This window comes from Balaenoptera ricei, chromosome 15 (genome assembly GCF_028023285.1).
Source record: "Balaenoptera ricei isolate mBalRic1 chromosome 15, mBalRic1.hap2, whole genome shotgun sequence".
In the NCBI taxonomy this organism is placed as follows: domain Eukaryota; kingdom Metazoa; phylum Chordata; class Mammalia; order Artiodactyla; family Balaenopteridae; genus Balaenoptera; species Balaenoptera ricei.
In genome coordinates this window covers 28,379,333-28,393,592 of record NC_082653.1, presented here as the reverse complement: position 1 = coordinate 28,393,592, position 14,260 = coordinate 28,379,333, and the positions used below count along the sequence as shown (strand labels likewise).

At 52.4% G+C, this 14,260-nt stretch overlaps 1 protein-coding gene across 2 annotated transcripts in view; it reads left to right on the top strand.

Annotated features, from left to right (window-relative positions):
* ANGPT4 (angiopoietin 4) overlaps nt 1–7,593 on the top strand; it is a 40,464-nt gene extending 32,871 nt beyond the window's left edge. Inside the window, exons 8-9 of one of the 2 annotated variants that reach the window (XM_059896072.1) lie at nt 4,316–4,446; nt 5,417–7,593. In XM_059896072.1, coding sequence (XP_059752055.1) covers nt 4,316–4,446; nt 5,417–5,577 — 292 coding nt within the window. In that variant the 3' untranslated portion in view covers nt 5,578–7,593. Of the gene's footprint in view, nt 1–708; nt 802–4,315; nt 4,447–5,416 lie in introns of those variants that run through there. The other variant, XR_009497490.1, reaches the window with a different exon arrangement.
* Nucleotides 7,594–14,260: the final 6,667 nt, after the last annotated feature.

Sequence of the window (14,260 nt, the reverse complement as noted above, 5' to 3'; positions counted from 1 at the left end):
GCTATCTTGGAACCAGGACAGAACTGAATTCATAGACTCATGCTCTAGGGCCGCAAAGGACCTCACATGTCGTCTGGTTCTTCACGTGATGCTAGAATCTCCTCCACAGCCACATTCATCATCCAGCCATGCTGGAATGCCTTCACTGATGGGAGGTCACTTCCTCCCAAAGAATCTCTGATGACTCTCTGTCTGCCTGCATTGTATGCCTAATTCCACCTCTGAGAGCTTCTCGGTGATGTGCCCCCAACCCCTCTATTAAATGCCCCTGGTTCCTCCAGCTAGCTGGTTCTGACATCCCTTCTATGGGACCCAACCCAGTCTGTTAATGTTCCTCCTTAAAGTGCAATGTCTAGAGCTGAATGAAACATCCCCGGGTCTGGGCTAGGCGGGGCTCAGCTGGATGCCTCCGACTCCTTACGCTGACCAGTGAGTAGCCACAACACCCTGCTGACTCCTCTTTAAGCCACTGACCACCAAAGCCAAGGCTTAAATCCTGACTTTATCCCTATCTCTCTGAGTGACCCTGAGCAAGTCCCTTCACCTTCTCATCTGCAAAATGGGTGCCACAGGTGTACCTACCTCATTTAAAGTGTTGTGAAGCTTGAATGAGATACTACACATAGAGCATTAATGCTGGCACTTAGTATATGTTCAGCAAATAATATTATAACATTATATTATAATATTATAATTACTGTCCCCAAGCCAGCCCTTCACACACTTGGCTGGACTGCTCTATGAGACTTCACTGCTGTTCCCATCTCCAGTTCCTGGGACATGGTAAGTACATAACAGGAAGCTGGGGAAGCCTCCCTTTCCTACACAAGTAACAGTTAAACCTCATCTCCATGACCCAATTCTTTGGCAGCAGCTTCTGTGGCCCTAAGTCCAGGATCTGCCATTTTTCTTGGGGAAGAAACATCGGGAAAAGTATCTCATTGTGCTAAAGAACATGGCCCTGGAGCCAGATTGCCTGGGTATGAACCCTGACTCTATCACTTGTTGGATTCGTGACCTTAGACAAGTTACTTACCTCTCTGTGCCTCAGTCTCCTCATCTGTAAAATATAGTATCTATGTCATAATTGAGATAATCTGCAGAAAACGCATAGAATATGGTAAGTGTTACATAAATGTTAGAGATATACAAACAATATATTCAAAGACAGAAATATAATATTTCTGCATTTATGTATATCTCAATTATTTATGTCCATTTATACAAACATATACATGTATGTTACATTTAGAACCCCTTGCTGTGCTGTCCCCTGTGAATTTGATGCGCTGCCACTGGCTTTTTATCTGAGACATGGAGAGCTCCCTGCCCATGGTTCCAGACTGTTATGCTCAGGTTTCAAAGGGCCCACATCTATGTGACCCTTTGCAGAGCCCTAAATAATAATAATTATATATTGAACACTTGCCCTGTGCCAGGCATGGGCTGGCTCTGGTCATTTGTGGAAGAATCAGACCTGCGCTCTACCCCTCAAAGTTGTTCACAGTCCAGTGTGTCGAGTGTGTCCACAAGCAAACCCACACTCCCGACAGGAGCTGCCTAAGGGGAAAGCACAGGGGCTTAGAGATGCTTGTGCTATCGGGGAGGGCTCCCTGGAGGAGGTGGTGCCTATGAAGAGTAGGGATTCTCCAGACAGAGAGAGGATAGAAAGGGCTCCCCAGGCAGCAGGAAGATTCTGAAAAGAAAGCAGAAAGAAGAGTTGACATGCAGCTGGCCACAGAAACCCCAAACCTGAGCAAGGCTCTTTCAAGGGCTCCGGGGATCATAAGGAATAGGCCCTGCTCATTCAGGAAAAGCTTGGAAGATCCTGGAAAACACCTAGGGACCTGGAAACTGCCAGAGAAGGGCTAAGGGGAGAGTGACAGAAACAGGTGCTGTCCCTGGGTCGCCACCGTACAGAGTCAGCTGCCTGGTGAGGTGGGGTGGATCCCCATAGGGAAGCCTAGAGGTGGCGAAACCTGGGCAGTCAGCAGCTGGGGCATGGGCATCAAGGTGGGAGGGGCACCATTATTTGTCAGACACAATAATGGGAACCCTCTGGAACCCGGCTGGGGTGCATGCATAAGCCTGCAGAGAAGTGGCCCACGGAGCGGGATGGGGGAGGCACAGACAAGGCACAGACACACGCTGACACCAGACACAGGCCTCCCAGAGGTGCCCACACACCCGGACCCGGCAACAAGCACAAGATACACACAGAGATACACAGGGACACACACAGACACACATGCACATGTGGAGGGGCTCACCACACCCCTCGGGTACACACTTGAACCTTCAGAGCACAGACTTACACAAGTGCCATAGCTACACAAACAAGCACAGACACACACCCAGGCACATGTGCAAACATACCTCAGAGAAGCCCTCTCAGGTAAACACGCACACAATCTCAGGCACAAAGACATATTCCAGAGCACACACTCAGACCCACCATAGAGATTGCTGCACAAACTTAAATGCACACATAAACACGCAGTCACAGAGACTTGTATCCAAATGCTCACGACCTCAGACACAGACTCACGCACCTTGTGTATCTCACTTGGGGGTGTCCAAGGACTCGTGTGTATGTTTGTGTTCCCCAGGCCTGAGCCATGATTATGTCCAAAGTGCATCTGAGCAATGGGTCAAGTGGGGCTTCCCGGCTCATGACTTGAGGGTCCCTTAGAGATCACAGATCCCCTTTCTGGCTCCCAGAGAGGAGGGGAAGGGAGGCTGAGGACTTGGGGCCAGTGCTGCTGCAGTGACCCCACGAGATCATTCGGCTTTGTCCAGCACTGATTCCACACAGCCCCAGACTAAAGGTGACACCAAACTTCAGCCTGCGTCCCGAGCCTGGCCTTGAACTGACATGACTGAGCCCTCAAATGGAGCCCTCAGTGGCCACAAGGAGAAGCTGGGACCATATGAGCAGGTGGGCCGGCCAGCCTGTCCCCACCCCAGGGAGCCCCTGGCCAGGTGGGCCTCTTGGCGGGGGATTTGCAACACCACTCATGCAAGCCCAGGGTGGCATATTTAAGGGCACAGTTAAGGCTTCACGGCTGGCCACCCTGAGCCAGCCCTGCCCTCACCACAGACAGAGAACACAGGTGGTAGGTGCAGGGACTGAGGTGGCCTCATGCCCAGACCCCACATTCCCTCTGGATCCCAATGGGGGCATCTCGCAGGCCCTGCCCTGGGGAACCAGGGCTTCCCTGAGCTGCCCCGGCTGCAGCTGGTGTCCACTTGCCTCCACCCGTAGGACCTTCTATTGCTCCCAAACTGGCTCCCGCCTCAGCTGCCAGTACAGCCCCTGCCCTGCTACAAGCCCCCAACACTCTCTCCTGCCAGGCTCGGTGGAAGCCTGTGCCAGCCATGCACACGGGCTGGGAACACAGGGACAGGACGGGACGAATCAACAGGCACTGAACGTGCCAGGCACTTACCGTGTGCCAGTGCTGCCCTGCGCCTGTCACACGCTGAGGTCACCCCATCACAATGACGGTTAATATACTATCGTTACCGTTTTAACAGATGAAGAAACTGAAGCTGAGAGGCGAAGCAATCTGCCCAAGGCCACACAGCTGACGAGCGGCACAGCTGGGATTTGAATCCAGGCATTTTACCCCCAGAACTTGTGGTCATAATCGCCACACAGGCCTGGATGTGCCTGCCAGGGCCTCGTAGCCTGACCAAGAAATAGAAACCCTCCCCAGCTGGCTGCAGGGGTGGAAGTCACAGGGCTGGGGGTGCCTCAGGGCCCTGATCCATGTGGGCTGGTGTGGTCAAGGAAGGCTTCCCAGAGGGCGTGGGTGAGTGTGAGGAGGTGTGACAGGGCTGGGGTTGCCGGATGGTCAGCTGGGAAGGTAATGCACACAGCTCCCAAGTCAGGCCAAATGGGGCTGGGATCTGGCTCTCACCCTCATTTGTTCTGAGATCTCAGGCAGGCTCCTGTGGCTCTTGGGGGCTCTGTTTCGTCTTCTGTAAAATGGGAATGCTAAGATATTTTGAGGATTAAATGAGAATGAATTAACCCATGTAAAGTGCTTTAAACAATGCCTGGCACATAGTAGATGTTCAAAAAAATGTTAGCCATGGTCCTCATTATTATTATCATGATCATTCTCACAACTGTCCAAGACTCAGGTTCAGCCAGCTGAGGGAGGCCTGGCACACGGTGAGTGCTCTGTCCCTGCAGGCAGCAGACAGGGAGGGGAGATGCCTCAGCACAACCGGAGGGGAACCCCTTCCGCAACCATCCCCAACCTGACTGTGGGCCCCTCTCCCATCACCACCTCCGGGTGGCCTCCAGGCTTTCTCTGAGTGGGTACAGCGGCTCGGCGGGGCGCCAGAGCAGCCTGGTCCTGCAGGGCACCAACTTCAGCACCCGCGACGCAGACAACGACAACTGCCTCTGCAAGTGTGCCCAGATGCTGTCTGGAGGTGGGTGCGGGGCGGGGTGAAGCCCCACCTCCCCACAGGCACGCCTGGCTGAATACCCCCATCCCCTCCCCACTTGGGTCCTTGTGCAGCCAGGTGCCGTCAAGAGGCGGGTGCAGGTCAGGGTCTCGCTCACCCACGGCCTGGCCTGGCTGTGCCTCATCCATACCTTCCCCCCGACAGGGTCCCTGAGGTCCCCTCCAAGGTCTCACCTCCTCCTAAAGCTGGCATCACCAGTTCTCCTCTGAGACCTCTGAGAAGCACTGAGAGTGGGGCCCAGGGTGCACCCTAGGGGGGTACAATGCCTAATCTGCCCCAACCCCAGGCCTGAGACTTCCTCCCCAACCCTCCTCCTGGGCCAAGCAGGATCCGGAGGAGGGAGACCTGGTTGGAGGGGAGAGGGGCAGCTGCCCACCAACTCTGGCTTAGGCAGTGTTTTCTGTGGGGAGAGACATCAGAGAGTGGGAGATGAGGAGTGAGAGACAGAATGGGAAGGACAGAGATCAGAGGAGACCTCCAGAGGCACAGAGACAGGGACAGATGGAGACGAGAGAGACATCAGGATGGACAGACAGAGTGCTGGGCACAGAGCTACACGGGGACAGAGGGAAGTACAGAGGGAAAGATGGAGAGAGAAACGCAGACCACAGAAAGACAGATGGACAAAGTGTGTGAAAGACAGAGAGACCCAGAAAGGTAGGGTAAGGGAGAGCAAAGAGAGACAGAGAGATCAGAGAGAGACACAGAGAGACAGACATGAGTGCACTGCCTTTGGAGGCCCCATACTGAGCAGAGGGTCTGGGAGCCTCCCCCCGCCCCACCACCCAATGCCCGTTCCCACCCAGCCCCGTCTCCAGCGAGCTGGCTTCCCAGAGGAGCCAACAGCCCTGATTCATCTTTGGGGTAGGGGGCTGCCCTCACCCCACTGGCTGGGCCCGCACCTCCCCAAAGCCTCTTCCTCCCCCTCCACCAGGATGGTGGTTTGATGCCTGCGGCCTCTCAAACCTCAATGGCATCTACTACCCGGCCCGCCACCACGTGCGCAAGCTCAACGGCATCCGCTGGCACTACTTCCAAGGCCCCAGCTACTCACTGCGTTCTACTCGCATGATGGTGCGTCCCACAGACATCTAAGGAGAAGCCACGCCTGGAGGCTGGTCCCGCGGGAGGACCTGGATGTGGTTTCCTCTGAACAAGCTGGACCCGAACACAGGACACAATGCCAGGACCTTGTCCTGGACACCCTGGGTCCCCTGAGCCAGCCCTCCTTACCCCAGGAGTCCAGAAGAGTCACCTCCCTCCCTTTTTCCCTCAAGTTGTGAAATGGTGGGTGCTTGGGGGTTCCTGCCTCTGCACTGTCCCTATTTCCTCTTCCCTCCTGCCTCCTGCAGAGCCCTCCGGCCAGCTTGAGGGTCACAGTACCCTGGATGAGCTGAGAACAGATTTAATTGGGCTCCTCAAAGGAATACACGTCTAATGGTGGGATGTCAGGCAGGCGGGAAGGTATTTACAGGCAGGAAACTGCCCAGATGGAGGCCCAGATTCTGTCCCTGGGTTGTTGGGAAGGCCATCTCTTGTTCCAAGCTTTCTCAGCCTCGAGATGTCCTTGAACTTTCTGTTCAGGACTGAAGGAGCTGCATCCACCCTATAACGGGAGTTATTTCCACCGACACTGTCCACCACTCCTAGGCCCCAGCATCTAAAGCTCAGACATGGTTTCTCGGGGGCTCCAGGAGATCTAAGAGGGATTCCTTTACCCCTTGAATGTCCTAGAATATATTCCAGAGAGAATAACTAGGACTCCCCTCTAAAAGTACCTGTGGTCAAGTGAGGGAGGGAAACACCAGGTTAAATCAACGTGAACAGGCATTCTTAGCTGCAGGCCTTGTCAAAGCCATTACTGTGGTCATGTGCTTAGTGACTGCCCATGAAAGGGCTAGAGTAGGCAGCTTTCCCCAAATTTATTTATTTGAAAATGGGCCCTGATTATCCCAGAGCATCTCTCTGGGCTGCGGATACCCTTGGAAAAAGCTGGTCCTCGTATGTCATGAGCTGAAACCCCAGGTCACTATCCCCATCCCCGGCTGCTTTCACCATTTCTAGCTACGAGGGACACAGTGACATTCTCAGCCTCTAAAAACAACTGGAAGGAACCTTTGGGTTAAAACAGACACACCGCCGCTGAAGAAGGGTCTAGAACTAAGTTTCCTGTCTGCGCTCCAAGACTTCTCTGGCCGTAGAAAGCCAGATCTCTGTCTGGGGGCTGCCCTCAGCACTCCCTGTGACCCCAGCTCATACCAGCTCAAGTTCAGGGGCTCTTGGGGCCCACTCTGCCTTGAACAGGACACCAATCGCTGGGTCCAGATCCCTCCTGCCTCCAAGCCAGAGCTCCTAGCCTCCTCTTGCCTTGTCCAACAGCGATGCTGCAGCTAGGGGTCCATGGAGACTGGGCGGGCCTTTGCTGAGTCTGGGAGACCAGGGGCTCCTCATGAACTTCTTTCAGAGAGGGGCTGCAGCCACTCTGCCACCCAGTCCCATTACTGTGTCACCCTCCTCAGATCTGATAAGGCCACCAAAGTCCTGTCATCCTCAGCCAACACCCTGGCCCAGCCCACGACCGACCTGTCCTACCGCCAGGTTGCGCCTCTGTCTTCAGAAGGTTTTCTGCTGGCTGAGGCCGCACGGTGGAAATGGGGCACCTTCATCCCACTGGGCTCTGCCCCCGCCCCTGAGTCCCACCTCAGCCAATCCACTGATTAAACCCAGCACAGATTAATGCTGATCTCCTTCAGGGAAACCAAAGGTTGTGGTTGCTAATGGTGACTTCAGGCAGGAGGGAAAAGTACTTAGGGGCAGGTAGCTGCCCAGAAGGCTGACACAGCCTTATCCAGCATTTGCTCGGCAAGCCTTTATTTAGTGTCTACGGTGTGCAGTGTGGTGCTGTTGGCAGGACTTTGGAGTCAGACAGACCTGCTCCAGCTCTTGAACTTGAAGCCAGTGGCTCAGCCTCTCAAGGCCTCAATCATCTGGTCTGTGAAATGGAGATGGTGATACTCCCTCCTTACTGTGCTGGGGCAGGAGGAAATGAAACCTTGTATTGCAACTTCTTAACAGAGCCTGGCATGAAACAGGTGCCTAATAAATGTTAGTTCCCAAAGAGGTGAATAGGGTGGAGAAATCGGCCCCCTAGTGCATGCCACCCCTTCTTCTGGACCCAGGGAAGGTAAGTATTTTTTTTTTGTATCTACAGCATTTATTTTTGTGCTACAAGTGTATAGGCAATGCTGTGTGGCCCAGGGACAGAACTCCTCTGGGTGGGGTGAAGGCCCAAATCCCTGTCTGCGCTCCAGTTGTCTAAGAAGACCAAGAAGCCGATTTGGGTAACCCTCATACATCTGTTCTTTAAAACATTCATCCTTCCTTCTTACTTTCCTTCCTTCTCTGTGCCAGGACTCTCAAGTGCAAGGGATAGAAACCTTATCCTGAGGAATGGATTGACTCACATACAGGGAGTCTAGGGATGGATTCAAATGTGGTTAGATCCAGCTGCTCAAGTGATGTCCCTCCCCACCTCTCAGGCCTGCCATTCACCGTGCTGACCTCATTCTCAGTCAGGTTCTCTCCTGAAAGACGGCTCCAGCAGCCCCAGGCTTGTGTCCTGCCTGCTTAGCATCCCTCAGACAGAAAGCTCCCCTGTCCCAGGGATTCCAGCAAAGGCAGGATTCTTTCCAGCCAGGACTGGTTCTGTGTCCATCCCTGCGCTTATCACTGAGATTCTGGTTGACCAGACCTGGGTCACACTATCATGCCTGGAACCAGGGGGTGGGGTTAGTTCCCTCCAAGTCGTGTGGACTGGCCTTGGGGAAACTGAGGAGCCGCTTTAGGAAGCAGGGATGCTGGGCAGGCAAGAACAGAGGTTCACTTTTTCTCTTTCCATCTCTCAGACTCCCATCTCTCTTATTTCCATCTCTGCCCCTTCTCCTAGCCTCCCTGCCCCCAAGGCCTGCCCCTCAGGCTCCAGCCAATCCCTGGTTTGCCCCAGACTATCAAGGACACTGCTGTGTTCTGCCCAGAGGTGTCAGACCCTGGTTCGCAGTCCAGGCTCTGTGGCTGGAGCAGAGCCCCTGCCCTCTCTAAGCCTCCAGTTCTCATCTGTGCAGTAAAGATGGAGCGCCTGCAAACATCTAAAAGAGAGCAACGCTCACTCACCGTGGCTGCAGACATGAACAGCTAAAGGATTCTGGGTGCACAAGGCCCTAGGGGGCCTGGCTGGCGAGGTCTTGGCCTTGGATGGGTCTCCTGGAGGCCACCGCTTGCAGGAACTGGCTTCTGAGATACCTACATCTGCAGGTTCCTATGTAGAATCCTTGTCCCCTCTCCCTGCATCAGACCAGCGTTCCCCCATTTTAGTAATGAAGAAATTAGAGCTCAGAGAGGGAAAGAGTTTCATCCGAGCGGCACAGCCAGTCACTGCCTCCAGTGCACTTGCACCTATCAGCTGCCTCCCTCATCCAGAGCTCTCTGGAGGCACCTTGGCACTGACCACAGAAATGCTGGAGTGGTGTCCCCTCCACCTATATCAAGGGCTGATGGAACTTTCTGGAAAGTTTTCCAAGACTAATCTGTCTTTCCCACTGGCACCTGGTATGTCCCGATGGAGCCAGGCAGGCAGAATGCATTGTTCCCGCGATCTCTGCACGTTCGCAGCAAAGGCAGTTGCCACACTGGGGGAGAGAGTTCACTGTGCACAGCCCAGAGACAACCAATCATGGGTGGGGTAGGAGGTGGCCCTTTGCAGGGGACAGGGGATAAGTCAGCATCAGGATGGTTTGTCTTGCTGGCTGGGTGATTTGACCCCTTTTTCCAGACTTTCCCCCCCTCAGTGTCCATATGGGCCTTCACCTCTCTCATTGAAGATGCTTCGGAAAGCTAACAGTGTTGCCTTGGCAACAGCAGCATCAGCATCTTTTGATGGAGCAGCCCTTCTGAGAATGGAATCTGGTCCAGGCCACATCCAGCAAAAATGTGTTACTTTCTTGTGTTAGATTAACGTGTAATGTGGCCTGTGAGCTGCTGTTGCCTGTGTCCTGAGGGCAGGGATGTCCAATGGCCTTTAACATCCAACACATTCCCACCCTCCCCTGTGGGACCTCTCTGAGCCTCACTTTCCTCATCTGCACAATGCAGAGACTGTGATCTAGTCATGGGGAAGTCGTGCAAATTCAGTGCAGTGGTGGACATCCAAGCCTGGCACATTCACTCATGTATTTATTCGTTCATACACGTATTCATTCATTCACATGGCAAGGACGTACTGAGGACCTGCCTGGGCCAAGGCCTGCCTCGGTGATGGGGAGGGAGCAGCAAACGAGACAGACAGATGGCCACAGTCCTGAAATCATAGAGCTTAACAGGCTAGAGAGAGACTCGCCAAAATTTTTACAAAAAAAATTTTTTTATTTAACTAAATTAATTAATATATTGTAAGTGAAGAAAATAAACAGGAGTTACAGATAAAAGATTTCAGAGGCAGGGTGATCAGGGAAAGACTCTCTGAAGAGGGACACTTAAATTGAGGACTAAAGGTGAGAAAGAGGCAGCCAGGTGAGGAGCTGGGGGAAGAGTAGGCCCACTGGAGGGAACAGCATGTGCAAAGGCCCTGAGGTAGTTGTGAGGAACCATAAGGAGGCTAGTGTGGGAGAGTGATGCCACTGAGCCAGTGAGCCAGGGGAGAGAGGTGGGAAAAGGTACCCCCGACATCTATATCGGAAATCAACTCCCCACCCTGGTGCCCATGAAAGACTGGATCCAGCACCACTCTGCCCGAGTTGCTGTGGAGCTGGGGCAAATTCCTGCCCCTCTCTGGACCTCAGTTTCCTAATCTGTAAAATTCAGGAGAGGGATCACCTCTGTCTGAAAGTCATCCAGACCCTGGGTCTAACGTCTGTTGTGTCCACTGCCCTGAGCCTGTGCCACCAAGGGAGTCAGAAGGAGGAAGAGAAAATAAAAGTCTTGCCACTGGGCTAAACGGGAGTTAGGGGCCAACCAGGGGCTTGTGTGGGGATAAGGGGCATTAACTGCATGGCTCCTCCGTGTTAGTTCTACACACACCACTTCTGAATCCTAGTGGGTTCTATTATTGCCCCTGTTTTACAAATGTGGAAACTGAGGCTCAGAGAAGTAAAGTGCTTTGCCTGAGGTCACACAGTGAGTTCTGGTACAGGATAAGCTGCTGTAGCAGAAAGACCCCAAAACTCAGTTAAGTTAAATATTTCTCTTTTGTGTATGTCTGGAGTTGAGCCGTCTATGTCTGGTGGGTGGCTCTGCCATCCTCGACCACAGCTTCCTTCTCTGGGAGCAGGGCAAGCTGTACCCAAAGGTGACATTTCCCAGCTGGCAGGAAGGGAAGCAAGACATCCGGTACGGCTTCCCCTCCAGCACCTGCCCTCTCACCCCAGCCTCATGTTTTGCCTGGAAGATCCCAGCAGCCTCCCGATAGAGCCCCATCTCCAGGTTTGCTCCCTCCTGGCCTACAGTCATGTCACTTCCCCTGCCTAGAGCCTTCAGTGGCTCCCAAGTACCCTGAGCCCAGCCTACAAGGAGGACTCCTCACCGCCTAGCTCAGCCCCTCTCCAGCTCCACTCCTGCTCCAGGGGTTCTTAAACTGGAGTGCAGAGGCTTCGGGCCTGAAGTATTCCTTCGGAAGAAAGGGTCCCAGATGGCCATCAGTTGTTCTAGAAGAACTGTCCATTTCCACTTGACCTTTATTGCCCTATGGAACAGAATGCAGGGCCCCAGCATGCAGCAGCTGCTCTCTCTAAGTAACATGGTTCTTTGGTTCAGCCCTCTGGTTCTGTAGAGAGCTAGGTCCAAGTCCCAATTCTGTCCCTTTCAAGGATCATGCTGGAGCCTCCAAAATCCACATGAAGGCTTAGTAAATTGTAAGGGCCCTCGTACTGGGCCTGTACATAGTAAGTTCTCTGTGGCATTATTTCTCTATGCCAGGCACCCCACGAAGAACTTCCCTTAGAATATCTGGGGAAACCCTATAATGACCGTATGGGATAGGTACTATTATCATCTCCCCCTTTTACAGATGGGGAAATGGAGGTCCAGAGAAGCCAAGATACTTGGCCAAAGTCACACAGTGAGGGGTTTCAGAGGTGGTTTTGGACCCAAATCACCTGCTCCAGAGTCTTATCTTCCCTGTGACCAAGATTAAAGGAAAATAAATACATACATAAGCAATTGCTGAGTCCAAGCTGGCCAGTGCTTGAAACACACAGGAAGATAAAGGCCATTGAGTCCTCTGGATCCTCCTGGGGCAGGGACGGGAGCTTCCTTCCTGTTTCTGACTTCCTGACTCCCCTGCCCTGGCTTCAGAATGTGACCACAGCTCCGCCTCCCCCAACTCTTCTGCAAGTAGGACTTAGCTTTCTTCCTTGTCTACCTCCTCAGCCTTCTCGCCGCTCTGATCCCACCTCCCGCTGCACCCACGCAACCCCCCCCACCCCGCCCACCAGGTCCTGGGCAGGGGAGGGTCACACTTGTCACTTCCAATGTGGGAAACAAGGGAGGACTACGGGAGCCCTGGAAGTCCCCCTGGCTGGCTGAGGCCCCACCCCTCGGTCTGGGAGATGTGTCAGGACCACAGTCACCCAGGCCTGGTTGTGTTCACAAATCACAGGGGACTGGACCCTTCCCTCTCTGGGCTTCACTCTCCTCATCTGTAAAATGAGAGTGAGCAGCCCAGCCCTGCTTGCTTCACAGGGTTGCCATGAGACTCAAGTAAGATGGTCGCTTCCCTCAACAAATGTTATTGAGTGCCTACTGTGTGCCAGCAACTGTGCTAGGCTCTGTGGACACAGCCATGAACAAGACAGACAAACACCTGCTCTAAGGTGCCTACAGTCTGGGGTGGGTGGGGGGAGACAGAAATTCAATACCAAACAACCAAAAGCACAGTGACAGTGAGAGGAGAACTATACAGTGCTATTGGAGCAAGGATACCAACTTAGGGAAGGCATCCTTGAAGGACGAGGAGGAGTTAGGTGAAGAGGAGAAAGAGGGTTCCAAGCAGAGGGAGCAGCATGTGCAAAGGCCCAGGGGCTGGCTCAGGGAAAAGCTTGAGAACATTCAGGAAGCGGAAGGAAGAGGCCAGAGCTCTGAAAGAGGCAGAGGAGGCAGAGCCTTGGGTGCCAGACTGAGAAGAGGACACAAAGATGTGGTCTAAACCGAAGGAAGCCAGGGCCGTTGGGGAGCCCAGAGCCTATAGGTTTTCCCATCCTCCAATGTGAGCAATGAACCTTGAGCAAGTTACTTCCCCTCTCAGAGCCTGGGTTTTCACTCCCAGTGAAAGAGGGGTCACGATACCTATTTCACGAAGGCTTTTGAAGATTAGAGATCTATGTACTGTACATAAAAGACCCTATCCCCATGCAAAAGACTTTGCCATAGATGATGACCACGGTTATTCTCAGTAGCAGCCCATGGCATTTCTGGGTCTTCCCATTATTTCCTGTTTCTTGAACATCTGTCATTGCTAAAACTTGGTAGCCAACAAGTGGGAACGAACCCCAAAGGTTTTAGGGAAATTTTTGCACTGAGAAGAGCCAATCCATGCATTTGTTCTTTTTCCTGTCATTTGAGAAAGAACACCAGGGTTCCATAGGAACCTAGTTTGAGAACAATAACCCAACAGAATGGCAGAACCATAGAGGAGGATCTAACAAACCTGACATCTGTGCAACAGGTTCTGATGACTATAATAAAAACCAAGGAGCATAGAATGTATTAGCCCCTAACGGGAAATACCAAAAGGAAATTGGATAAATAGTGGTAAATTCATACCACGGAAGGGTGTATTCACTGGGGAGGGGGACTAGGGCAGCTTTTAGGTTGCTAGGAATGTTTGTTTCTTGACCTGGGTGAGGGTACACATGTGTTTAGTTTCATCAAGAATTCATCAAGCTGTACCTCTATGCATTTTTCTCTATGTATGTTTCCCTGTAGGTATGTTGGGGAGGGGAATTATACATGTACAAATATACTGTAAACACAAAGAAGGCTGTTTAGAGAGGAATTTGGCAATAACTAACAAAATTGTGTATGCATTTTACCCTTTGACACAGTAATCCTCATTTCTAGGAATCTGCCCTAAATATACATAAACTATGCACAAAGTTATTCATTGCAGCTTCATTTGTATTAACAGAAGATTGGAATCAACCCGAATGAATAAACTAGGATACATTTATTTCTGCATATCAAATTACCCTAATCTCTGGCAAAATATAACAACCATGTGTTTTATTTTGTTTACAGATTCTGTAGATCAGGAACTCAGACAGGGTACTGCAGGGATGGCTTGTCTCTACTCCATGAAGGCTGGGTCTCAGCTGGAAGACCCAGATGGATGGAGGTGTCTGGAAGTTGAGGTGGGGCTGGGAGAGGGCTAGGAGAGGTAGGAGTGGAATCATCTGAAGGCTGTATTTCTGTCACCTGTGCTGGGATGCCCCAAAGGCTGGGCTTGGGCAGAACTGTTGACTGGAGCACCTACACGTGCCCTTTCCGTATGGCTTGGGCTTGCTCCCAACATGGCAGCTGCGTTCTGAGAGGAAGCGTCCTGACAGCAAGCTTTCCAAACCGGGCCAGCAACATAATTTGCAGGGCCCAATGCAAAATGAAAATGTGGTCCCCCTTTTTCAAAAAGTAGGAAAAACGTGCCAGTAGGAGTACTGAAATATAAAGCTGTTTCCTCTCTTCTAGTCTCTCTCAACTTGTCATGGTGTTTTTTATTTACTACTAAATGTTGTTC